Source organism: Sciurus carolinensis, chromosome 4 (genome assembly GCF_902686445.1).
Source record: "Sciurus carolinensis chromosome 4, mSciCar1.2, whole genome shotgun sequence".
NCBI lineage: Eukaryota > Metazoa > Chordata > Mammalia > Rodentia > Sciuridae > Sciurus > Sciurus carolinensis.
In genome coordinates this window covers 5,220,735-5,247,940 of record NC_062216.1, presented here as the reverse complement: position 1 = coordinate 5,247,940, position 27,206 = coordinate 5,220,735, and the positions used below count along the sequence as shown (strand labels likewise).

At 54.1% G+C, this 27,206-nt stretch overlaps 1 protein-coding gene across 4 annotated transcripts in view; it reads left to right on the top strand.

Moving 5' to 3' along the window:
- Positions 1–26,606, top strand: part of Xkr5 (XK related 5) — a 29,042-nt gene extending 2,436 nt beyond the window's left edge. For 3 of the 4 annotated variants that reach the window (XM_047550277.1, XM_047550278.1, XM_047550279.1), the window contains exons 3-7: positions 6,948–7,132; positions 8,128–8,337; positions 9,841–10,010; positions 15,886–15,997; positions 19,442–26,606. In XM_047550277.1, the coding sequence (XP_047406233.1) occupies positions 6,948–7,132; positions 8,128–8,337; positions 9,841–10,010; positions 15,886–15,997; positions 19,442–20,562 (1,798 nt within the window). In that variant the 3' untranslated portion in view covers positions 20,563–26,606. The remainder of the gene's footprint in view (positions 1–6,947; positions 7,133–8,127; positions 8,338–9,840; positions 10,011–15,885; positions 15,998–19,441) is intronic. The other variant, XR_007108377.1, reaches the window with a different exon arrangement.
- The last annotated feature ends 600 nt before the right edge of the window (positions 26,607–27,206 follow it).

The window sequence follows — 27,206 nt, the reverse complement described above, 5'->3', positions numbered from 1 at the left end:
AAGAAGTGAGCTGGGAGCTGGGACCAGTTGTTTTGCCGCAGAAAGACTGCCAGGGCTCGGGGCTCGCTGGTGGTCCGCAGCCTCCTCTGCAGGCAGGGTATCATTTCTCCCTGGAGCATCTGGATGCGGGAGTGTTCAGGAGAGGTGTGGCACTGAGCTTACACACATGGCACACTCCAGCTCTCAGCAGCCTCCATGAACCCACAGGGTCGAAGGGACTTTTGAGCAGAGTTCAGGGACCAGGTCAGGAAAGCCTGTAGCTCAAGTGTTTATCACAGGCTACGAGAGTTCAAGGGTTCCAGGTGTATTTAAGGAGCCCTTGCCAAGCGCTGCTCTGTTCTGGGGGTTTCTGCTGTCATCGTCACTGTCCCTAGGAATTTCTCCAAAGGCCCTGCAACAAATGTGTGGTGGGGTCTAAGGTAGGAGCCCCCGTGTCCAGAGAGAATGTGTGCAAGGACCCTCAGGCTGAAGTGGAACGTGCCTCTGAGAAAGCCATGGGGCAGCCACCGCAGCGTCCCAGGCCCCAGAGTCGGGCCTCTGTGTCAACAGGCACCAGGAACACACCCGCAGCCGTCTGAGAGGCTCTCAAGCTGGGCCTGCATGTACCGGCCGCCCGAGGAGGACTGGACTCTCAGGAGTGGGAGGCAGCAGAGAAGCCTCCCACTATGGGCCTATGAGAGACGATTAAAGTTGCAGTGGACGCATTTTCCTATTTACTTGTTAGTTAGGAAAGACTAGCTTACTGAGAAAATTATTTCCAAAGACATAAGTTAGGCTGATGGGTTGTGTTTCCAGACTTCAGTTTGTGGCCTGTATTAATGCTTGGGCGTGGGGCCTGCAGCCTCTTCTGAGCACTACCCAGCGTCTTCATAGCCTCCCTGATCAGCCTGGCCTCGTAATAAGACCAAGAGGGCTGTGGGTCTCTTCCTCACCTTGGCCGTCGTAGCCATCAAGTGTGAGGTCGCGAGGGCAATGACCCATCAAAAGACTGAACCAGCCTTCCCGTGAGTGAACACTCGAGGACCTAAAGGAGGGTTGTTGATCATGTGGTCGCTCAGGAGAAGCCTTCCAAGTCATTGTCAGGTGGATGTGCCTTCTGAGGCTCTGTGGGGAACCTCAGGCCCACCGCATCCAGCACCTTCCTCAGCGATGGGGATGCAAGAGACCCGTGGCATGTCCTGCTTCATGGTGCTGACATTTGACAGTGGACTCCACCCTCTTGTCTTCTCCTGGGCTCTCAGAATCTCCATTACGGCACTGCTGTTCTGATATGTACTGAAAATTAGCATGGGTAAGTGAAGGGAGACATGAGAATTAGGAACTGGGAAGGACAACTAGTGTGTGTCTCGTCATTATAAAGAAGTGAAGGTAATCAAAGAAATGTACACATGATTTAACAGAACAAACAAATGAAAAAGGGGTGGTGGGAAGAAACAAGAAGATCCAGGTAAAGGGGCCAAATATTAGAACATAGGATAAAGCCAGAGTGCACTCTTTTTAGACACGAGATGCAAATTAGGTTCTAACTTTATGACAGCACAAGCATCAGAAACTACCCAGTTGACAAGGTTTCTGAGATTTCAAATTAGCCAAAATTCAGAAATCTGCTTCCTCAGCAGGGGGACTTGAAAGTCAGAATAGAAAGAGGAATTCTTATTCTGAAGCTAGCACTTGGAGTGCTCACATAGCAAATGTGGTTAAAGTAGTCTTGTAAAGCAAATCATTTTTAAAAATCACAGTTTGGTAAAAGCACCAGTAGGCGGCGCCAAAACAGTGGTAATTTTGCACAATCCCAAAATGGACCAAAATGGACCTCAGGAAGTGACTCCATAAGGAAATGCGGAAGAGCCTTCAAAAACAGAAAAAGCAGTAAAAACAACCCTCTTGAGGTCAAGTTGCTTATAAAAATTCAGGGCTTTAAAACAAAATTACTCCACTTTTTAACAAAAATAATACAAAATATATTCACGTTCAGTCTGACTGTTGAAAACCTGACAGTAGCAGCTTTTTTAAACAAAGAGTTTCTTTTTTCTTTTGGAACTTTTTGTTTCCATTCTACTGCTATATGTTACCAACATCTTTTTAAAGCCTGTAAATTCAGTTGGAAACTCAGTATAAAATTGTAAAAGAGTACCTACCGAATCTCTTCGGCATGCATTCTGGCTTAACAAATTTTATTAGAAGTGAAAAGTTCTTAAAAGGAAAGATGAGGCACACTTTAAGGGTATGTAAGACAAGCTCAGTATAGATGGGTGGAGATTTATTACTTAAAAAGTACACAAAACACAATCATAGTCAAAACCTTGAACTGTTGACTGACAGCGCTAATATCCCCAGGAATGTCACATTGGAGAGAAAAATCACTTATTCTCCTAGTGGGCCTATGAGAGACTATTAAAGTTGTAGTGGACGCATTTTCCTATTTACTTGTTAGTTAGGAAAGACTAACTTACTGAGAAACTTATTTCCAAAGACATAAGTTAGGTTGATGGGTTGTGTTTCCAGACTTCGGTTTGTGGCCTGTGTTAATGCAATCAGGAATCCTGGACCATCATCCACACGGCTCAGTCTGCTCAGAGTTTAGCCGTTCATATTAGTAACTCGTGTGTGCCTGAGGGACTGCAGACGCATACTTAAGTACAGTGTCTGAGGCTGAATTGGGAACAGAGCTGAAAATGTTATTACCAGCACAGAGAGGGGTATCGGAAATGCCCAAGAATCAGAGGATCTGCCCTCCACAGGAAGCAGGAGCACCATCCCTGCACCGGCTGGGGTCTGGTCCTGGTCCCCGGGTTCTCACCGTTGTGGGAGGGGAGGCCACTCTGACCCAGGAAGCTGCCAGAAGAGGCGAAGTCTGTTGTCAGTATAGATCAGAGCTCTCTAGAGTGAGGAGTGTGCAAGGAACCCTTGGTCGTGGTTTGAGGAGACTGGGAGAGTTGAGCAAAGGAGCACTGTGCTGGGGGAGCCCCGGAGAGAGGCCCTCGCCACAGGCCGAGGCAGCCAGCACCCAGGCCAGAACAGGTGGGGGCCTGGGGTGGTCTGTGGCCAGGACAGCTAAGGTTGGGTCTCAGGACCAGGTGGCCAAGCCTCTGCCCCTTCTGTATCACCCCAGCTTTCCCCGGGGCTCCCCAGTGACCTACTTTCGTGAATCCTGGGAAGCTGCCCTCCCACAGCCCCCCGCATCCCATGGGGACCCTGCCTCAGCAGACCCCAAGAGCCTTTCACCGCTTGGCCCCAGCCTTGTGTTCCACCAGACTTCATGGTTCCAGATGTGGACCGTCCCCAGTGCCCCTGCTGCCGTCCCGTGGACCCCACACGCTCCTGTAGGCTCCCCCCCTCAACTGCCCAACCCGGGCCTTCCCATCCTCCCCCAGGAGGCCCTCCCAGGACTCGGGTTCCTCCTCCGCCCTCATGGCTCCTTCTGGTGTTCCTCCCTCCAGCCTCTCACATGGGCTCTCTTTCACGACGGAGGCATGAGCTCCTAGCAAACGGCGTTCATTTTCCAGGTTACCTTTGTTGGTTTCATGTTTTTTCTTAACGTGGAGTTTGTGTCAGGAATCGGAGCTTCAAAGACTCAGTAAGAGATAAGTTCACTCCAGGGCCTCAGATCATGGAAAAGGAAAATTGTTTTCCCTAAGCAACTTTCCTGGGCCCTCAGCACCGAAAGTAAAACCCTTTCAAAGAGGACCCCCCACCTCCGGCTTGGACTTAGCAGTGCTGGCCAAAGATCAGAGTCTGCCTGTCATCCACGGAGTCTAGGGAGCATCTCTGGGAAGCTTTCCCGGGTGGCATTCCAGGCACATGAGCTCTGGCCCAGCAGTTGCTCGGCTGAAATCCCGGCCAGTGTTTCTGAACTTGGACAAGACAAGGAAGTTCTGCTCCTACGTGGAGCTATGGGGCACTATGCCCACACAGCAGGCAAGTGGTCACCCCGAGGGAAACTCACATCCATAGAACCCCCAAGTGTGACCAGGGAGTGGCATCGTTGTCAGATATTCCCTGTGTCCCTTTGGCTGTGAGGAGGTGACCCATGCCACTTGCTGTGGCCCTTTGGCTGTGCGAAGGTGACCCATGCCACTTGCTGTGTCCCTTTGGCTGTGAGGAGGTGACCCATGCCACTTGCTGTGTCCCTTTGACTGTGAGGATGTGACCCATGCCACTTGCATGGCCCTTTGGCTGTGAGGAGGTGACCCATGCCACTTGCTGTGGCCCTTTGGCTGTGAGGAGGTGACCCATGCCACTTGCTGTGTCCCTTTGGCTGTGCGGACGTGACCCATGCCACTTGCTGTGTCCCTTTGACTGTGAGGATGTGACCCATGCCACTTGCTGTGTCCCTTTGGCTGTGAGGAGGTGACCCATGCCACTTGCTGCAGCCATTTGGCTGTGAGGAGGTGACCCATGCCACTTGCAGTGGCCCTTTGGCTGCGAGGAGGTGACCCATGCCACTTGCATGGCCCTTTGGCTGTGAGGAGGTGACCCATGCCACTTGCTGTGTCCCTTTGGCTGTGAGGAGGTGACCCATGCCACTTGCAGTGGCCCTTTGACTGTGAGGAGGTGACCCATGCCACTTGCTGTGGCCCTTTGGCTGTGAGGAGGTGACTCATGCCACTTGCTGTGGCCCTTTGGCTGTGAGGAGGTGACCCATGCCACTTGCTGTGTCCCTTTGACTGTGAGAATGTGACCCATGCCTCTTGCATGGCCCTTTGGCTGTGAGGAGGTGACCCATGCCACTTGCTGTGGCCCTTTGGCTGTGCGGAGGTGACCCATGCCACTTGCTGTGTCCCTTTGGCTGTGAGGAGGTGACCCATACCACTTGCTGTGTCCCTTTGGCTGTGAGGAGGTGACCCATGCCACTTGCTGCAGCCATTTGGCTGTGAGGAGGTGACCCATGCCACTTGCAGTGGCCCTTTGGCTGTGAGGAGGTGACCCATGCCACTTGCTGTGTCCCTTTGGCTGTGAGGAGGTGACCCATGCCACTTGCTGTGTCCCTTTGACTGTGAGGATGTGACCCATGCCACTTGCATGGCCCTTTGGCTGTGAGGAGGTGACCCATGCCACTTGCTGTGACCCTTTGGCTGTGCGGAGGTGACCCATGCCACTTGCTGTGTCCCTTTGGCTGTGCGGACATGACCCATGCCACTTGCTGTGTCCCTTTGACTGTGAGGATGTGACCCATGCCACTTGCTGTGTCCCTTTGACTGCGAGGAGGTGACCCATGCCACTTGCAGTGGCCCTTTGGCTGCGAGGAGGTGACCCATGCCACTTGCAGTGGCCCTTTGGCTGCGAGGAGGTGACCCATGCCACTTGCTGTGTCCCTTTGGCTGTGAGGAGGTGACCCATGCCACTTGCAGTGGCCCTTTGACTGTGAGGAGGTGACCCATGCCACTTGCTATGTTCCTTTGGCTGTGAGGAGGTGACCCATGCCACTTGCTGTGTCCCTTTGGCTGTGAGGAGGTGACCCATACCACTTGCTGTGTCCCTTTGGCTGTGAGGAGGTGACTCATGCCACTTGCTGCGGCCCTTTGGCTGTGAGGAGGTGACCCATGCCACTTGCTGTGTCCCTTTGGCTGTGAGGAGGTGACTCATGCCACTTGCTGTGTCCCTTTGGCTGTGAGGAGGTGACCCATGCCACTTGCAGTGTCCCTTTGGCTGTGAGGAGGTGACCCATGAAACTTGCTGCGGCCCTTTGGCTGTGAGGAGGTGACCCATACCACTTGCTGTGTCCCTTTGGCTGTGAGGAGGTGACCCATGCCACTTGCTGTGTCCCTTTGGCTGTGAGGAGGTGACCCATGCCACTTGCTGCGGCCCTTTGGCTGTGAGGAGGTGACCCATGCCACTTGCTGTGTCCCTTTGGCTGTGAGGAGGTGACTCATGCCACTTGTTGTGTTCCTTTGGCTGTGAGGAGGTGACCCATGCCACTTGCTGTGTCCCTTTGGCTGTGAGGAGGTGACCCATGCCACTTGCTGTGTCCCTTTGACTGTGAGGATGTGACCCATGCCACTTGCATGGCCCTTTGGCTGTGAGGAGGTGACCCATGCCACTTGCTGTGGCCCTTTGGCTGTGAGGAGGTGACCCATGCCACTTGTTGTGTTCCTTTGGCTGTGTGAAGGTGACCCATGCCACTTTACAGACAGCTTTTAGAAGATTAGAATAGCAGGACAAGGCTTCTGGGTAGACTTATGGGAAACAGTGAGAAAAGAGCATTTCTAAGTCTTTTTCCTGGATGTGGCTCCTTCCCCAGGATGGTGGCCCAGGCAGCCTGGGGTCCTGCACCACCCAGTGCTACAGAAGTGAGAGGGCTCCGCCCTTCTGCCGCTTTCCGTGTGCCCCAGGCTGCCTGGCAGCTGTCCATCTCCCTCCACCTGCCTCAACCTGGTTTCCACACTCCACCTTGAGGACATGCTGTCTCTTTCCGAGCTTGTCCTGATGCTCCTCCCACCGTTTGTGCATGCGTGTGCGTGTGTGTGTTCTCTTTCTTGCCATGGGCCCCAAGGGTGAGCAGCCCCCACGATTCTGCCCTTGGACCTGTGCTGTCTACACACTGTCTCCTGCTCCACTTCCTGCCCTCGGCCGGAACTGTCATCTGGGGTGGTGAGCCCCACTTCACCTCCGGCAGCCCCAGTCCTCTCCCAGAGGTGGGGGTCCCCAGTGCCTATCGTTTCTGAAGAAGTTCCTTTTCTTCCCAGCCAGTCCAACACCCACAATGGGCTTCCTCCTTTGGTAGCGTCCCTGTGCCCTGTGCCGGCTTACAGCTCAGCCACCTGCGACCTCCATCCAGGGCACACCATTAGAACTAACATCTTCACCTTGGAGTCAGCTCGCTGATGAGTCTGGGTGACGTTGATGAGTTCCTAGGGTATTCCGTAGAAGGTTGCCTTTCTCTGAATGAAAGGGGGCGTCCTGTTGAGTTCTGCCACAGCGTCACCATGTCCCTTGCTCTTCTTCAGGCACTGGGACACAGCATCGACTGCTCTGTCAAAGGCAGGGGAGGCTCCCCACTGGGGACAGCTGTGGCTTCAGGAGGCTGACCTGTCGGCCCTCCGACTCCTGGAGGCCCTGCTGCAGATGGGACCCCACCTACTGCTTCAGACGTATGTTTTTCTAGCCTCAGACTTCACAGATGTTGTGCCAGGTGAGTACCCTTCACTGCACAGCTCAGACTTCAACCTCCCAAGGGGACCAGAACACAGGACTCTTTAGCAGAACCCTTCCTTCTGAGATTTCCCCTGCCTGGGAGAATCAGGGCATCCTGTGCTCACCAGCCCATAGGGCACTACAGTTGGCCTTTGCTTGGGGCAATGCTGGGGGTTAGGCTGTAAGGTCAGAGCAGAAGATAGAAATTGTGCAATTAAGATGACCCCAAAAATACCCTGGGAAAATGCTTCTCAGCGACATCAATGCATCCATCTTCCCTGTGTCTTCAGTCACCAGAACAACTCCAAATGCAGCCAGAGCTGACCCCAGAGGCTTGCCGAAGCCAGGACTCAGACCCCGGAAGATGCACGTTCCCCCCCCCACGCTCCACATTCTCTCCCTGCTTTCTCCCTCCCTCTCGGTTGCTCCTTGTGCCCCTCCTGTCCTCACCCACCTCCTCCCTTCGCCTTCGTCTCTCTCTCCTTCCCTCTCACTGAGTGTGTACACTGCACATGCGTAAACTAAACGCTCAGAAGACAGGATTCTTCCAAGCACCTTCTCTGAAGGGCCTGACGCCATTCATGTTCTGGTTAGTTCTTTTGTTGAGCCTCCTTCACATGATCGAATGACCAAACAGCAAAGTACACCTGGGAAGGAACCACATTCCGAGCCCTTCAGGATCTGCTTTGTTCTAAACAGAACTTAGACCAGAGGGTTTGGACCAGGGGCTGGGAAGTTCTTCCTAAAGGACTTACAGAGGAAGAGCCCAGGCCTTGGGCAGTGGAAGTGCTTCCTGTGTCCTCATGTGTTCCTGGTACAGACTTGTGCCTTTGTGCACAGGTTACGTTACCACCATGGAGGGGCTGGACCAGCGGTACCCTCTGTAAAGCTGGGTTTTAATAAGAGGTTATATGTCCCATGAAAGAAATGAAGCCCCGCTCGTGGCTGTTGGGAGCTTGCGGGGAACGCTCTGTCTGTCTGCTTCCCTTTCAGGAGTCAGCGCCCTGCTTTCCTGGTCCTCACTATCCTGGGCCCTCGTGTCCTACACCCGTTTCCTGGGTGTCGTGAAGCCAGGCCACCATGTCATGCCATGGGCTGCCCTCCTCTGCCAGCAGCTCTGGAGAATGGGCATGCTGGGGACCCGCGTCCTGAGCCTGGCTCTGTTCTGCAAAGCGTACCGCGTTTGGGTTTTGGTGGTTGGAGGTAAGCAGAACTTGTGCTCTGGTCACCTACTGCTGCGTGACACATGCCACAGAACTGCATGTCTTACAAACAACTGTTGATGGTCATGAGCCCCAGGTCTGAGGCTGGGTGACGCTGCCGGTGGTTCCTGCTTGGGTACCTCCTGTGTTGCAGCAGGAGAGCGGGTGTCTGGATTCACCGGGGAGACTGAGGCAGGCTGGGTGCAAACACGTGGCCTCTCTCTTCCACAAAGTAGCCTGGACTCATCCCTGGCAGCTGAGAATTCCAAGAGAGGAAGTGGAACCTGCCATTCCTCTTAAAAGCTAGGCCTAGAACAAGCTCAGTATTGCTTCCGCTGGGCTCTGCTGGTCAGAGCAGCCACGGGCAGCCCAGATCCATGACCATGGAGGCGCAGGCTCCAGCTCTTAGAGAGCCCTGGAGTGGGAAGGAGGGCACGAGGCTTCCTCTGGAGAGACACCACCATAGCTTACAGATCCCAGCCTCGGAAGTCCTAGGGCTCCCTGGAGCACAGCACTCCGCAGAACACCATGCTACATTTCCAAGGACATCTTCCTTAGGAAAGCTGCCATTCCAACCGGAGGGAAGGCTGGGGTCCCATTGCCCTGACCCAGTACAAAAATATACAGGTTATACGATGCTGCTTAGAGTCTGAAAGTGCTCCATTTCCTTTGAACGCTGAATCTTGGACATTGTCTCTATCTGAAATGAGACAGCTCTTCAGAGCCCCAACCCTTCCCCAACCCTCAGTCCAGGGGCACACGATGAACAGTGATGACAGGGAGTCTGTCTGGCCCTGCGGACTCCTGAATGGGGTCTGTGTGTCTCTGCCAAGGACAGCAGTCTCCTCTGGTCATCAGTGAATACACTCTGCGAGAAGGAACAGTGTACTCTTGTTTTAAGAGAACTGGAGGCATTGAGAAATATTTGGCCCTTGGGCCCAGAACAAACATTTAATACAGTTATTGGCAAAAAAAGATCATTTTTAAAAATGCACTCCAAAAGAGAAATTATGTTTTATTCATCCATTTTAAAATTCAGCTTTAACTCTAGAAGGATATTACTCATCTTAAAATATAGGCATAAAAATCATAGCTGGACCACATGGAATTCTTCCCTTTGGGTATGGAGGGTTTTGGCTCATGTAGGAACAATTTAAAAATAGTATAGTCGATTTTCTGACTGCCTCCTTAAAAATTTTCTGGAACCAAAAAAGCACAGTACATAATATCTGATAAGTGCCACGGAAGGCAGCTACTTTTTGTTTCCGAGTTTCCAAACTAGGCCAAGTGCCCTTCAAGAGGCTCCAATGAGGTGATAGGTGCAGAGACAGAATGGCGGGCTGTGCCTGCTCCCCCGCTCTCTTCTGGGTTCCGATGTCTCTTCTCCGATGCTGGGTCAGGTGCAGCCCAAGCAGACAGGAATGTTTCCAGGCCTGGCTTCTGTATTCTTGCCCCTCCCCGACCTCTCGCTGAACCCTGACCGCCACGGCCCGCCTCTCCCCAGGTGCACACTGGCTGGTGATGACGTTCTGGCTCGTAGCCCAGCAGAGTGACATCGTGGACAGCACCTGCCACTGGAGGCTGTTCAACCTGCTGGTGGGGGCCGTGTACATTCTCTGCTACCTCAACTTCTGGGACAGCCCTTCCAGAAACAGGATGGCCAGCTTCTACTTGGCAAGTGCGATGGCGTCTGTCTTTAATCCTAGGTCTCCCAGAAATGGAGTAGCCCGTGGTGCGGGTGAACCTGCGTGCACAGGAGCATGCGTGTGCACATGGCTTTTTAAAAAGGACTAGCGTAATGGGTGGGGAAGTTCTAAAAGGAGTTAGTCTTGAATGGAGATGAGGGGCTATGAAAATAGTAAGCTGACATCCAGGTGCCACCACAGAACTCCTGTGGCACAACAGGGCGTATTTGGTGTGTTCTCTGCCATCAGCTGAGGGTCACTGCTGTCCCTCTTCACCCAAAACGGTCTTGTATGTTACCTCGGTCTTTACAGGTGTTTATCGCTGAGTTCCAGGCATGGACCTACCTAGGGTGATAATCTCAAAGGTGGCCTAATGTCTGTCTTCAGGTCGCTTCTAGTCCAGCAGAAATTTCTACCCATTTTTTTTTAAATCTATATTGGTAAGTTTGTACCTCAGTAACCAAATAATAAGCAGAATGTGGGCAAGTCAGGAAAGAAAAAACTGGAGGACCAGAGACACTTTGGGCCAGAAGGCAGAGGTCAAGTTGCATTGTGAAGAGCAGAGGAGAGAAAACAGCCCAGAGGTGCAGGGCACAGGCTTTGAAGGCTAAGGAGGTGACAGAACACCTGGGTAGCCCTGTGGGTTACTACCCAGAACTCACGACCTCTGAGTCTGTTCTCATCTGCACATTAGGAGCAGGTCACCTGCCCTTCAGTGCTCCTGTGACAAATAAGAACCATCTCCTTTTCAAGAGCCCTGTGAAGATCAAACAAAAGATATGCATAAGTAGCCTGGCACACAGTAGCCTTTGAATGGCGGCCACTGTCAGGAAGGCATGCAGGGAAAGCAGAGCATGGCCTCCTGCTCTACTCAGGGCCTGTTTGGCTAGCGACCCCAGGAGCTATGGGGCCAGGGAGAATGCCAGGACACAGATGCCACCAGGCCTCAGCGTCCACATCGGGGAAACCTAGAGTAGTCGCTGGCAGCTGATGTGGGAGAGCAGGGGAAGCACATGCTCACGTGCAACTCAGCAGGGAGAACACCATCAAGAGGCGAGACCCCATCTGAGCCAGGAACAATTATAAGGAAAATATAGATGATAATGACCTCCTGGCTTCCCCCGGGAGGCCCAACTGGGCCTCAGACCTCCAGGAGCCCTGGTGTGGTCCGGCAGCCATGATAAAGAGCTGGGGTCTTCCAAGAAACTGAACCAGCATGAAGGACCCCCTCTCCAAACCCCAATTCTCATGACCAAGTCAAAGATTTCAGACATGTCACTCAAAGTAACAGGAATGAGTTTATTAAAGGGTAGGAAGGGAAAGGGCACCCTCTCAAGGGAGAGAACAGGTCCTCTCAGAGAAGAGAAGGACAGTGCACCTCTCCTGCACTCCAGTTTTCTTGAGGATCTCAGAGAAGTTTCCAGAGAGTCCCACCAGGTCCACTTCTTGACATTTGACTGGCAGCAGGGTGACATCAGACTTTCAAGTCCCCACTGTCCTAGCAACTCTAGGTCACCTTGGCCCATGCTGACCAGTTCTAATCGAATTCTTAACCATACATTCTTTCAGATTTTGTGGTCAGGGGGAGCTATCGTTATCTCCCAGAATTTCAGGATCTGGTCACAGAACTCTCCTGGGTTCCTCCCGTCAACATTATCTTGGGCCTGCATCTCTCCTGCAGTGAACAGGTAGTTTGCTGAGCACTGTGGCATGTCCTGTCCACTGAGGCCAGGCAGAGCTGAGAGTAAATTGCTTCTTGGAAAAGAGAGCTGTGGGGGTCGGGCCTGTGGGCCCATGTAACAGAACCATTCTCGTAACCTCATGTTCCCACCATCCTCACCTGTCTGTCCCCTAACTGCTGTGAGGACCCCAGGGGCCCTATCTGCGAGGCCTTCAAGGCCATGGCTCCCAGAAGGCCTCAGCGGTGGTGCCTGTGCACTGCCACTGTCCTCCTTTTCATTTACTTCTCAGTGACTCAGCTGTCCCCGGGGCAAGGACAGTGGTGGCTCCACTCCTGGAAGCCCATGTTCCACCCCTAAGCATCTGAGGGGAAGGCCCAGGCCGGGCCCAGGCGCTGCAAGGAGGAAACAGATGGGAGCAGAGCGCCGCGGGCGGGCGAGCCCAGACTTGTCCTCTTCACAGTGGACAGACTCACAGCCTCCCATCAGCTGGCTTGAAACCCATGAGCACAGAGGAACCCCGCCCAGAGGCACAGGACCGCCAGGTCAGACACTGACCGGGATGTACCCAAGGCCAGCGCCAGGCCCTCTCCCCAAAGCCCCTTCTCACGGCGCCTGCTGACGCTGTCCTCCTGGTGACCTCTCGTCCCCGGCAAGCACTTCCATCCTGGGTGGAAATCCTGAGCCCTGCCCAGCAGAACGCTACTCTTTTTGGGTAAACCATATTTTGTTGCCAAAGAAATAATTAATTCCACTTACTTTTCTTTTCAACCCTAAGGAGCGGGACTAGTGGCTTGTAGTAGCTCTGATTTCTATGGCTTCGCTCATAGTGGAAACACGCCCCAGTCAAACGAGTGGCCTCTGGAGTCACTCTTTCATTGACTCACTCAACAATGTATGAAGTGTTTTTCCCCAAGGTCCTGTGCTGGGTCTTGTTCGCAGCCTCCTGTGGCTTCCTATTCTCCATTGGTAGTGCCGCCTCTGCACAGAGCTGCTGTGCACCCGCACTGCTCTGAGCACAGGGGGGCCTCATTTCACCCATGCCCCACAACACTTGCTGAGCTAAGACCCATTTTGCAGATGAGGAAACTGAGGCACATAAAGGGGAACTAACCTGCCAATCAGACAAGGGGCAGCATTCAAATCCATCTTGGCCAGTCCTACAGGCCACCCTGAACCAAAAACCCAGTCTGCCTGACAGAGATTCAGGATTGTTGGAGTTGGAAAGGGCTCTGGGGCCTCTGGTGTGGCACTCCTCAGCCTGGCTGGTGTTCAGAGACCCAGGGGCTTTTCACAAGTGAAGACCCAAGTGAAGGTCCCCAGACCCTCCTGAGAGATGCTGCCTCCATGGGTCTGAGTGGGGCTCAGGAATCTGTGCTTTGGAAAGAGCTGATGATTGGCCCACTTGGAAACACACACCTGTCTTCACCGTCTCCTCCAGAGGAGGAAGCCTGCCTCCAGAGCATTATTTTAAGGTAATAGCCTGGTTTAACCTCATTCAAGGGCCCAGAGTTTATTCCCACAGCACATGCACAGCTCCCTGCACATGCTGGAAATGGAATGAGACACCACGTGAGAAGGTCCCATCTCAGTGGCCCCAAATACACACGTGAACCAACACAACCACACTGTGATCAGAGAAGCAGCATGCCCGCAGCCCCAGGGAGTACAGGAAGCGGAGAGACAGCAGACCTGGGTGCCCTTGGTGAGCGGGGAGGGGTCCGGGCGTCAGGCAAAGCTGCAGAGAATGGGGAATCCAGTGCTGAGGGGCACGAAGCCAGAGGCTAGGCGAGGGCAATGAAGAGCTGCACCCGGTTACTGCAGTAGGAAGAGGTTCTGGCGTGAACTGGCTGATTTGTGCAGGGGTGACTGGGAACACTCGAGTTATTGGAGAGGCACTCGCAGGTCCTTGAGAGAGTCCTGGGTAGTAGAAGTCTACACCTCAGAGGGCAGAGAACGGATCTGCAAGCTTCCTTGTAACTGCTGTAAGCGGGTGAGGACCCTTTCTGCCCATTACCAGGTTTTGGCCAGCACAGTAACTTCTGGCAGCTTTGTGCCTTCTTGGGCGAGATTTCAAGATCCTGGGTCATCATCCCGGGATGTGGCCTTGAACTGTAAGACACTAGTGTTTGCTCAGTTCACTTCCTGTAGGGGCTCCGGGGTGGATCCATTTGTGCTAAGGGCCTGCTATTCTCACCAGGCTGCAGTTTGTTCAAAGAGAAGAGATTCTTTGTCAGTGGTTTTATGCAGCTTGTTCACTGTTGTGGTAAAAAAAGAAAGAAAGAAAGAAAAAAAAAAAAAAAAAAAAAAAAACCTTATCCAGAGGAATCTTAGAGGAGGAAAAGTTTATTCAGCATCTATAGTTTCAGAGGTCTCAGTCCATAGACGACTGACTTCATTGCTCTGGGCCCAAAGTGAGGGAGAACATCATGGTGGCAACAAGGAAGAGAGAGAGCAGAGAGAGCTCCACTCACCCGGGACAAAATACAGACCCCCAAGGCATGCCCTGGTGACCTGTCTCCTCCAGCACATCCTACCGGCCTGCAGTTACCACCCAGTTACTCTGTATCAGTGGATTAAGCCACTGGTTAGGTTACACCTCCTATGACCTAATCATCCACCTCTGAATGTTCTTGCATTGTCTCAAAACATGAGCTTTTGGGTCGTGTGTTAGAAGGTGACCTTGGAAAGGGACATCAGGGCTTAATGGTACCCAGGACCACCTGTGCGTGGGGAGTGGGGACTTGACCCTGAAGTTAAGGTGGGGTATTTCGAGGTTCACTGGGAGGAAGGACGATCTACAGGCTAGATGGGTTCCCCTGGCAACAGAATGCAGGAGAGACTGCAGAGCAAGGCTGAAGGCAGAGGGTGCCTGGCCAGAACCACAAAAATGGCAGGAAAGACAGGAAGCAGGTGGGGGTTTGAAAGAAGTTTAAGAATCTGAACCAACAAGACCAGACATCTGGTAGGAGGAGAACATAAGACTCCAGGTTTTCCTCCCAGGCTGCTGGCAACTCCTCTGGCAGTTGTTGAGACCCAGCCTACAAGCCCACAGGTGGGGTGAGGCACCTTCTCAGGATTAGTAAGCAGCTCCTGAGACTTTTTAACCCTTGCGTTATTTGAGTTTGCTAGAGTTAAAACAAAGCCAATGAGTCCCCACGGCGAGACTTTCGAAGACTTTTTGAGCGTATCAGTATTATAACTCTGTTTTCCTATGTCTTATACTCAGTAGTTAAGAATACAGATGGTCCCCGACTTTGATTCTTTGTCCTTGCAGTAGCAAAACTGCACCCATGCCACCCTTCTGTCACTTTAAATCAGTACTTGGTAAGTTATGTGAGACCGTCAACTCTTCACTGTAGACAGGCTTTGTGCAGATGATTTTGTCCACGTGTGAGTAGGGTAAGGGTCCTGAGCACACTCAGGTCAGTGAGGTTGGCTCTGCTGTGGTGTTTGGAGAAGAGGTACATTAGACTTGTTTCCAACTTGACAACATATTCAATTTGCAGTGGGTTTATTGGGAGGCAACCCCATGGCAAATCAAAGACCATCTGTATAATCTTGAATTATGTGCTGTTTATTTACATAGTCTAATAAAAATCTACTTTTATATTTAAAAATTAGAAACAAGTCGCTAAGCCAGCCTGGATGTGGGTGCAGAGAGCCTTTGGAAGAACCCACCAACCACAAGTTTCCAGCCAGGGAGACCCCCTCCCCCGCCACTGAGTGGTTGCAAAACGGATTAACCTTTAAAGATACTCCTGTTTAAAGAAAATTTCCAAACTTGTTATGAACGTCTGTGACTCTAGCTTATTGGAGCTCAGTGGCACCCTGAGCTCCTTTAATTATTGTGTTACCATAATGAACATGGTCCGTGCTGCACTAGCCGGGGGTGGAGGCACACAGACTAAGATGAGAGGCCACCCAGCCCCACCTACCAAAGGGAACCCCCACAGCCGTTCCAGTGTTTGCTAGGCTTTTGTGACTCTGACATTTTAATGAGCCACGCTAGGAGACTCTCCCTTGCAGAGAGGTTCCCCTGAGGCTGCCGACCTGGCTCTGCTTCTTGGGACCACATTAGTCTAGGAGCCCTGGGGACGGCAAGGAAGAACTGCAGATCCCAGGAAGGGGCGCCCTCCCTGGGATGCCCCTGACAGGCGTGGTGTCTCCGCCTTGGTCCCGCAGGTAATGCTGCTGGAAAACATCATCCTTTTGCTGCTGGCCACTGACTTCCTGCAGGGGACATCGTGGACCAGCCTGTGGACCGTCGCAGGGGTCTCGTCTGGGTTTCTGATAGGTAAGATCGCTGTGGCCTTCTGTCCAAGCCTCCTCCTTAACGTGGTTGTCTGGTCTTTGTCTTCGCGTTGGACCCAGGATAGGAAACTGAGCTCAGAGGTGGAGGGTGGAGACAGACAGAGCTCACTGTGCTGTGGCAGGAGGCCATCCCCCAGGGCAGGAGAAACAGCTCCGCCCTGTTGTCCTGTCTTGACTGCTGGAAACTCGCGCAAAGCTGGGCCAGCCCCTTCTCACCAAAATGCCCCTCTGCCAGCTCCCTGTGGGCTCCTGTGGGGTTAGGGCGATTTCCCTCTCCTCCCTGCCCTGGCATTGCCATGCCATCTGCAGCAGAACAGGGGCCTCCTGCTGGCCACGGCCATGGGCACCCTGGTGTCTGTAGCATCTGCACTTGGTTGGAGAGGATAGCCAGAGGATGGGAAGAAACTCCACACAACCGGGCAGTTCTAAGTGGCCGAGCTGCAGCAAACCCAGCTCCGTTGCAGGCACCGGCACCGTGACCGGGGGCTTCAGGTACCAGTCACATTTAGTGAATGGACCACAGGGATGTCCCTGCCGTGCCCACATGTTGACCTTGCCTCCCGGATTGGTGTGAGCTCCACCGGGCTTCATCCTAGCGTGGAGAACAATGCCTGCCTGCCCTGCGCCCCACAAGCCTCTCTGGGGCCTGTGGGGGACTGTCCAGGACAGCCACCGCGCACGGCACAGGCCCAGCGCACAGGATCCCCGTGGTCACTGCCAGTCTTGGCCCTGAGCTCCTGCCCACACCCATGCCCTTCCTCTGCTCACCTGCATCACAGCTCTGGGGTTGGATGGCCTGTGTGAGTAGCCATGACTGGGGGAAGGAGTGGCCTTGACACAAGGCGCTCGGAGGTGGGAGACCATTCACAGCACAGAAGGTTCCTAAATCTCGGGGCCGTGACATATACGTGAGAGCGCCCGCCCTGGGCCTTCACTCGAGTCCTGAGTCCTGGCTTGGCAGAGAGGGCGGCTGGGCCAGCCCTTCCTTCTCAGATGAACCTTTCTTTTCAGATGGTTGTAGTTTTAATCGTGCAGAGTTCCTAGACCCATCACCTGTGCCCACCCTGCAAGCTATAGCAGTCTCACAACCAGGACAGAGTGTGACAAGCCCAGACACAAAGACCCCCACAGTGCCCACTTCCTCTCCCCCCGCTACCCCCGACTCCTGGCCAGCAACCCTCGCTCCACCTCTGCACACGTTCCACCTCTTCAAGGATATCACCTAAACAGATTCCTGGATGGTCCTGTTCCCTCGGCATGCTTCTCTGGAGCCACCCAGGGTACACGCACCAAGGGCACCTGCCCTTTTATGACTGAGCCCTATTGCACGCATGTCAGGGCCACAGTCGTTTTAGTCAGCTTTATTGCCGCTGTGACCAAGTGACCCAACCAGCACAACTGTAGAGGAGGAAGAGTTTATTTGAGGGCTCACAGTTTCAGAGGTCTTAGTCTGTGGACGGCTGGCTCCATTCCTCAGGGTTCGAGGTGGAAGAGTGTGGCAGAGGGAAGCAGCTTGGAGAGAATCTCCACTCTCCAGATACAAAATACATACCCCATAGCCAGTCCCCCCACCTCTCCAACACACCCCACCACTTCAGGCACCACTCAGTTAATCCCTATCAGGGGATTAAATCGACAGTTGGGTTAAGACTCTCACAACCCAGTCATTTCTCCTCTGAACCTTCTTGCATTGTCTCACACGTGGGCTTTCGGGAGACACACTACGTCCAAACCATAATGACTGTTTGACCATCGCCCTCTGAAGGGCATCTGCATAGTCCTTTCCAGCAGCTTCGCAAGCAGGCCTTTTGTTGCTAAGCTGCTCTGTGTGGACGGATGGCCTGTCGCGAGAGCAGCAGGCCGTCAGGCAGGTAAGAACCTGCTCCTGGCACACGTCACGCAATCCTGTGTGCCAGGGGGTGGGGTCCCGTGGCAGGCGGACCAAGGGCTGCGCCAGCTGTGAGTCTAACCTCTCCTTTTCATGTTCTGGTTCAGGAGAGGCACAGCAGAGTCCTGTGAGCACAGGCAGGGCCCAGCCAGAGGGGGCTGCTCGTCGCTTTCCCACTCAAGGTGGAGCTCAGGCATCCTCAGCAGGAAGAGATACAAAAACTGAAAAGGAAAGGAATTTTGTGAGCCAGCTGTTAAACACAGGCATTATTGAGAATCAAACTGTATTATGTACACACCTATAATCAAATACACTATATCCAAGCTGATATTAGTAAACATGAAACAAAATGGAAGGGAGGGAGGGAAGGAGATTTGTAGTCCAAAGGGCTCAGGCTGGAAAGTAGACAGTTCAGCTCAGACCCAGCACCCCGCTTTCCTTCTTTCTCTCAACAAACATTTATTGAGCACCTACTGCCTGCCAGCCTGGGACTACAACCAAGAACCAGCAAATGGTATGGCCCTGGAGAGACTTTTCACTGAATTGGTGTTCTAAGGACTTCTGTGATCCAGCAGCTTACTTCGTCTTGGGTCACTTATTGCAAAAGAAGGTGACCCTAACTCCCTCCAGGCCGTGTGAGAATCTAAAGCAGTGAGCAGGGCCCACTGCAGAGGCCACGCTGAGCACGTAGGGATCCCGCCCCGTGTCCCCGGTTCCACGATGACACCAGCGGCCCTTGGCCCTGTGTCTTCATCCCTGGGAGACACACCAGCAGGTCTGGGCAGCATCCTCGGGCTCCTTCTGGTCCTGTCACACTGCCCTGTCCTGGCGCCCGCAGACGCTTCTCCCCAGCACTTCCTTCGGTCTCCTGCGGCCGATGAGGAGCCGCGGGAAGCTGGGCTGTTGTGTGGGAGGCTTACTGGAAGGCTCTGTAGGAGAGATCATCGCAGCAGTCAACGCTGCTGATCAAAAACAATGTGATGAAGATGTTTGTCACAAAGGAAGCGCAGCTGCTGCTCCTGCGAAGTCCTCCGTGGGGCTTTTCGGGAGCAGGACCAGCCTGGCCTGCAGCCTCTCTCTCCCCAGCTGGGCACGGGCACTGAGCTCTGAGCGCACCTCCACCCAGTGCTGCCTGAAATTTCTTCTAGACGTGTCACAAATTTACACACCTGTGCACATTCCCACACGCTACACATCACACACTGAACATCCTCTCACCCACCACGCACACGTACACACGGGTACGTGCCACGCACACATGTACACATTCACACCTGAGCACTCAATGGGAGCTGGGCTCGGGGAAGAAGGCCCAGCGTCAGTAGGAGTCGAGCTGTGTTGTTCCAGTGGAGGATGAGCTGCAAATTCTAGAATCTGCAAATCCCCCCAGAACGTTCATTTCTGAGGCTCCAAATAGAGCCTCATTTGGGATCCCAGTGATATTGCTCTACTCAAAATGGCCAGAACCCGGAATCCCAAAGCACAGGGGAGATGCAGGACTTCAAAGAATGCAACCTGGAACTTTTTTTCTTTTTTCAGGCAGCGTCTCGCTGGTTATTTATTACAGCCTGCTACATCCAAAATCCACAGACATCTGGCCAGGCGTCACGAGGACATGCGGTGGCACTGCGGAGAGTGACAGCCCAGAGCAGGAGGCTCCTGCATGGGCCACAGCTGCAGCCGTGGGGAGGCCCGAGAGCGCAGGCCCGCGCCACACGGGAAGCTACGTGCTGGCCAGCTTGGAAAAGCCCCCCAGCCCAGAGCAAGGCCCTCCAGAGGCAGGCCTGGGGGACCCAAGCTCCAGGGGGGAGTCCTTCCTGAGTCACCACCACTGGCTGCTGGTGAAACTTGCCCTAAAAACAGGAAATGTGTCCAAGATCAGTGCAGCCCTTGGAGAGGACAGCTCTGGCTGCTCTTGTCCCCTGGCCCAGAGGTCCAGTCAACACTGCGGTCTGCAGGGGCAGACCCTGTTTACTCAGAAAGCCCCTGCATCCTCCCCCCATGACCTTTCAACCCTAGAGAAAGGCTGCAAGTTTGAAGGGGCCCCAAAAGCAGAGATGGAGTCCTTGGAAACCTCAAGTTACGTCTCTTTTACCAGCGATCATCTGGACAGTGTGCCCACCCAGAAGCCATCAGCTACATGTGGGGCGGACAGCCTGAAGGAGGGAGTCAGGGCTGCTGGTGGGCAGCTGAGAGGAAGCGAGGGACAGGAGAGTGCAACACTGTACTTCAGTGCCGCCACGGAAGAGGCCGTGTCCTCACGCCAAGAAGGCAGCCCCATGACCCTGCAGATGGCCCACTCTAGGAGGATGCTGGGAAAGAGCAGCCCTGCCCAGCCTCCCTTGCCCCAGCCGGGCACAAAGCCCTTCCCCATCACCGTGGCCAACATCAGCCCCATCCTAGGTGCGGGCCCAGGCAGAAACTTCTGCCCCGGCACAGGCCTCCCTGGAAGAGCCCCAGGTAGCTCAGAGTGTGAGGAGTGGCAGGAGCTGGCAGAGGACCTGAGTCAACCTGCCACCGTTGGCACCCAGATGCCATTGCCAAAGATGAGCCTCAGATCTGCCGAAGAGCCCTGCCTCACGTCCACCCCCAAGTCCGAGTCCATCCAGAGGGACTGTAGCTGCCCAGACATGAAGCAGGAGGCGAGCTTTTTCATCTGAACACGGCCACGGCGGGTGGGACAGGTCAGCAAATGGGGCCAGCCACCAAGGGCCATGACAAGAGAAACCCCGCTTCCAACATCCTCGTCCTTGGACGGGACACTTCCTCCTCTGGCTTCCCACCTGCACCCTGAATAGTGGGAGACCGGGATTGGGTGCCTTCCAAAATCCCACGTGAACATCTCCTGTGGCGCCTGCATGGGAGATTCTAGCATGGTGGCCGGGGTGGAAAGGCTCCCAGGCAAAACTGCCTGCCTCCTGGGAGCTGTGTGATCCCTATTTTCTTTCTTAGAAAACCTATTTTATCCTGGGTTCTTGTTTACCTTTTCCTGACACTGAGTGCTTATTCATCTTTTTTTTTTTTTATGTATTCCAACTGCATTATTTCTTGGAAAGGCATAGCTAGAAAATGCAAACTCTGGAAGCCGATGAGAACTACAATACCTGTAATCAACAGAACTACACCTGCAAATGCCATTCTGAGATCTCCAGGTGTCTTTGGCCGAGCATAGATAGTATTTTTCATTTAAGTCCCAGGTCTCCTTCCTGTAGGCAGCCAGCAGTTCTCTGTCTGCTTTATATCCCATTTCCTTTATCTTCAAACACTGCTTCCTTCTCCATTTCAAGTGAGAAATTTCGTGACTCAAGTGCATCCAGCGAGAAGGGAACCAATGCACCCTCGTGACTCTTTCTTTCTAACTCTTCCCTGGAGGCCGTCCTTTGTGGGCAGGAATTGCCGTCATTTCTCCAAGCCTTTCTTCATAGCTGGCTAAGGAAATCCAATCATAAACCACCTAGAGAAAGGTCACAGGGAGGACTGCATGCTGCTTGCCTCCAGGTTCCGGGACAGCATCAGAGCCCCTAAGAGGAAGAGAAGGATCACTCAGACAGCCTCACTCAGGCTAAGGCCACACAGACATTTTCTGCTGTGAGCTCTCAGACCACCAGCATCCTCGTCACCAGCCACGTGAGCTGATCAGCAGAGAATTTGGGGCAACAGGTGAATATGAAGAACAGGGAGTTTGTAAAAGAGCCATTAGGTCAGAGTCATAGTCACTGTGCCTCACAGCATCCGGCTGTTCCTCCTCGCCCAGGTTCCCACCAGCCGGGTGAGAAGAACACGGCCCCTCAATTCCTAACCCCCTCCCCCTCCCATTCGTCCTCTGATGCTCAGCTCCAGCGTGCCTCTAGAGAGCCTGGCCCTGCCGGCCTCCGCACCGGCCTCTCCCTGGCTGCCTCCCTGGCCTCTGCCCTCACTGATCTCTCCCTAGGCTGGAATGTCCTCCCCTGAGTGCTGGTTACGAGTGCCATCCCCACTTGGAGCTCTGGAACTTCAAGGCCCAGCACAGTGCCTGCGACCATTCAGGAAGAATTAGCGAACTGGGGAGGGCTTTAGTCATGGACTGCGGCACTGCATCTTGGCACAGGGGACGGGTGGGTACAGGGAATTCCCTCCCCTGTTCAAACCTCCTAGACCTGGGCAGCCTGGGACGACAGCTCGGCTCTTCCTTCAGTCGCTCTTCCTCCGTTCACGTGGGGTAATAGCCGACTGGACAGGCAGCAGTGCCCGGGAAGCAAGGGTGGCCTGGCGGCTCAGGGCCTCCCGGAGGCCTCCTCCCTTCCCAGCCTCGGAGCACCCTGCCAGCAGGGGAGCGGCTGAGAAACCACAGTCACAGAAGGCCAACAAGTGGACAGAACCCTGCCTCCTGGATGCTGGTCACTGGGATCCCAAAGCTACACCAAGAAATTCAGTATGTGCCCGTGATGCTCGGGGAGTAGGCACAGCCTTGCGGAGCCGCCTCTGAGATGCTACAGGGACCTGCCGGGCTTGCTCTTCAGGAAGGACTGTCTGCCACCTTTGGGGACGTAAGGGCTGTCCGGTGGAAGACTCACTGGGTTTTCTTCCTGCAGGGCTGATGTGAACCACCAAGAAAGACGAGGGCTCCGTGCAGGATGTGCACGATAGGATCATCCGGAGGTGAGCGAGACCATCTCGGAAGACAGGGTGCATCCCGCTGGAAATGTGCGAAGCCCAGTCAACCCCGGAGCAAAGACCAAGGAAAACCTGGCCCTGTGACGCCGGCGGCTGTGTGAGCAGTGAGGAGGACTTTCAGGTCTGTTCTGGGAAGCCTCCCTCCTCCAAAAAGGAGGAGAATCCGAGAATCGGAGTGAGCCCTGGAGACCCGAAGACCAGCAGCCGGCTCCTTCCCTCGGGAGCCTTGCTGGGGCAGGCTGTGGAGTTGTCCAGATTGACCGGCCCGATGCAGGGTGTGCAGGGCTGCACTGGGATCTGCCGCTGCAGGAAGGTTCTCCGTCATCAACACATCTAGCATTTCATACCCTCCGAAGGCTCCCTGGGGCTGAACGCTCACCGCCGGGGGGCGACCTTGCTGTCCTTCACCCTCATCTCTGTGGTTGAGATCCGTGGAGCAAGACTCTGACATCTGGAGACAGTTGTGCCAAGACCAGGAGGCAAAGACCACCGGGAAAGGACCCACTGGGTGAGGCTCATCTTCCTCGCGGAAGAAGAGCACACCCCACGGGGAACGTGGGACATTTCCACAGAAGGACTGGGGAGGACTTGCAGGGGCTCGGCCTTGGGAGGGTGGACTTGGGAGGGTCTGAGGAGCAGGACTCGCTCAGGACGGGTGGGTTCTGGGACTGGGTGTTGCAGTGGGTCTCGTGTATAAGAGGGCGACTGGAGCAGCAGCAGCTGTGACTGGAAGGAGGCAACAGCCTGCTCGAAGAGGAGCGGGGCTGTGCTGTGCGTTGCACGCAGCCCCTGCTTCCCCCTCACTTTGGCCCAACTCCAGGCAGCCTTGCCTGGTGCTCGGTGAGATGCTCATTGTGTCTGACCGAAGACCACCATGGCCAGCCTGTGGCCTCAGACCACTCCTGGAGCGCGGCACGAGGCCTCTTCTGTCTCTGCCTGTGTTTACCAGGCTCCCTCTCCTGCGCTGGACCACAGCCCAAGCCACAGGTCTCCCAGAGAAACCGCAGCATCACTCTGTCTGCACCCGAGCCTGGGCGGGAGCTGACCTGAGGTGGACAGGCCGCCCTTGTCCACAGGGCAAGTCGAAGCCAGCCATAACAGTCTTAGAAGTCAGCGTCGTGAGCCTGCCGTCCAGCTCTCCAGAGGCGATGCCAAAGCCACACTCCTGTGGTTCTTCCTCAGCATCATGGAGGAAGGGGCAGGGGTGGCGCTCTGCTTTGCCTCGCAGATCCCTCGGGAGAGAGGCACCTGCCCGCAGCATGGTCATCACTCCTCCTGACCGTGGGCACTGCTGCCTCCTCCCTTCCTCACCAGGTGATCTGCCGGGAGCTGAGGCCTCTGCTGGACTTTGGCTTCTCCTTCCCTTACAGCCACCACGCTGACTGCCCACTGCCTCCTCCCAGTGCCCCACCCCACTGTTCTGCTGCTTCTTTGCCCAGACTGGCGCTGTGGGTATCCATCCCCTTAGGCTGCATGGAGGACGTTGGACGGCAGAGTTGCTCCCGGGCGCTGGGACCTGGCTGGCTGTTCCGCTGGGCTGCTATGTCAGGAGGTGGTCGTCACCGAGACCTCTGTACTGGGTTTGCTCTGAGGGTGTTTATCTTACACCTGCTGCCGCACCTGCCTGGTCTCTGCATTTTCAAGCCTTTCTGTTTTAGTCAGCTTTTGTGCTGCTGTGACTAAAAGACCCCAAAAGAACAATATTAGGGGAGGAGGAGTTTGTTTGGGGGCTCATGGGTGTGGCAGAGGGAAGCAGCTCACAGGATGATCAGGAGGCAGAGAGACGCCACTCACCAGATGCAAATATAGACCCCAAAGCCACGCCCCCGGGGCCCCGCCCCCTCAGCCATGTCCCACCCGCCTTCAGTTGCCACTCAGTTAATCCCATCAGGTGATTAGTCCATTGATTAGTTAAGACTCTCACAACCCAATCGTTTCTCCTCTGAACCTTCCTGCACTGTCTCACTCAAGCTTTTGGGGGACACCTCACATCCAAACCATAAGGACCTCACTTCCTCCCCCGTGAGGGGACACCTGGTCTCCCACAGCTGCAGGCGGTAGTCTTCACCTTGTTCCTCACCACCATTCCTACCAAGGCAGGAAAACCCAGCCCCCAGGACCTGCAGGAAATTAGCTGATTCACATAACTTTCCACCATGACCCCGCTCTCCTTGGGGAAGGCTGTTTGGTGCAGCTGTAGCCGCTGTTGAGACCCAGCAGACACCTCCTGTGCGGGACTCGGCCCGGCGGGTTTCCTGAAGGACTAGGAGCGGAACTTCTGAACAGCCATTTTGGACGCGGGTCTCAGTGGACAACTCCCCACTTTCAAAGTAGGGGCTCTGACACCTCAGAACATGACTGTCTCCCTCTCAGCGTTGTGGAGGCGAGTTTCCAAAGCCAAGGAAGACCAGGGGCACCCAGTTTGCTGCCACCCACCTGAAGGACAAGGCTCTGGCTGCCACTGGGTCCCACCTGAACTGTGTGTTGGTGAGGCCAGCAGCCGACCCACAGGGACAGTGAGAAGCAAGGAAAGCCCCGTGCCCTCTCCCCAGACGCCACCGTGGCCAGCCCCAACCAAACGCCGGAGGACCTGGAGCTTCCCATAGCTCCCAGGCCCAGCACGGGCAGCTGGGCAGAGGGTAACTGAGAATCACTGTGGGGTTGCCACATGAGATGCCCTCGGGTGCCGAGACACACTGGACCTCTGCCCCAACGGCCCCATGCTGTGGCCTCTGGTCTGCTCCACAGAGTTGTCCTTAGTCCTGGAGCACATGAAAATAAAAGTTTGCTCTCTGTCCTTTGTAGCTCTGGCCTGCTGGTTGTATCTTGCTGTGGCCTTCATGGGCATAGCCACATTACTCAGTTTAGATCTTCTAGGAAGCAGGAAAAGCAGAAGGGAAGTTGTGCACTGCTGCCCTCCTACACAACAGAAGCAAGCCTGGAGGGAGGATCTGTCTGAAGACCTTTCTGGCTCTCCAACACAGGAATGGCCCCTCAAGACTTCCTCTCCTCCTTTAAAGGTGGATCCCTCAGCTTTGATGCATCACAAATAGCTCAGAACCTCAGTGACACATGCTGCTCAGGCCAGGTCTGTGAGTCATCTAAGGGGCTCTTCCCCCGGCTCCTGGGGCAGTGACCAGGTCCTCCTTTCTTCTAGAGGGGAAGGTTGCAGATTGCCTGAGGAAGGGCAGCAGGAACACAGGCACAGGACTCACCAACCCAGCTTCCCTGCCGGGACCACACTCCTCCCACAGAGGTGGGCAGAACAGGACCACCCACAGGGTGGCATCTTCCCTTCACTGGCACCCTGTTTCTCCATCATATGATCCCAGAAATCACAGTCATCTGAGCCACAGCAGCAGAAAGAATTAATGCACAGTTACCACGGGCCCTGAACTTATGAATCCAGAAATGGATTCTAGTCATATGCTGAAGGTTATTTCTAAATCCAGAAGGAGGTTTAACACTCATGTCCCAGAAGATCTGCTTTTATATATCAACAAGAGTTCTGATCTACATTTTCTCTTGCTGCTCCACAGAGTGGGAAAGAGGCCCTCAACCCCACTCAGGCCCCAACTCCTGAGAGTTCATGATTCTCACAGAACCTCGAAAGGCAAACAGGACGTCTGAGAGATCTGTGGAGGGAAATAAGCTAGAAAGCAGGGCCCTTGAGGAATGGCTCTCCTCCACTGCCTCTTTCATCATAGAGAAGAGAGGTTCAGTCCTGCTGGGGGAGATGTGGGGCGTGGACCCTCCCCACAGCCCCAAGATGACTCCTCAGCTCTTGCCTCCAGAGGGCGGCAGACCCGCTACCCCACCAGGTGAAGACAGAGGCGTTCACCTGTTTTCCATAGCATATTCTGCTACCACGCACAGGAGGCCTGGCCTAGGGTCGCTCCTGAGTCCTTTCCTGGATCCCATCTCCAGCTAAATGTTGACAACGTTAGGGTTTTTAAGCACCCCCAAAGGATTTTCCTTTGAAACTCAATCTGGTTTCTCAAAGAAAGAGACTATTAATTTTCCGTCTTGAATTTGATTCTATCTCTATATATTATACATATACTCTATTTCTATATATTAAAATATATTTCTATAGTAAAATGTAACATATTTCTATATATACATATTTCTCTTTAGGATGACTGGCTGTGCTGGCCTCCCCAGGCCCAGGGGTTTCCTGGGATGTGAGGTGTGTAGAGTTGCAGGCCAACCGGAAGGGCAGTCACCCTAACAGGAGTTAGCGCTGCTCAATTTTCTTCTCTCATGCAGCCCCCAAATCAGAGAAGAAAGAAAACATTCCCTGGTTTAATGTGGAGACGATGCAGTTCACCAGGGTCAGCCTTTGCACTGAGCAACCCCTGTCCTCACCATGGGTCTCTCCAGAATCAATGTGACTCATGGCCCCTTGTGATCCACAGCTACCGGAGCCAATGTAATCACCCACTTAGCCTGCAGCATTGCCTTCTCTGAAGTAAAAGCTATAATCCGGATTTTAAGTTAACATCTCACAGGAGGAAATCTCCCATGGAAAAATACCATGGAAAAGTCCACACTGATACGTTCATTATGGCAAGGCTATAATTACAGCATCGCCGTCAGGGTTTCCATTATACGTGGGGTCTAAATCTTGGTGGAGCACAATTCTTTCCAG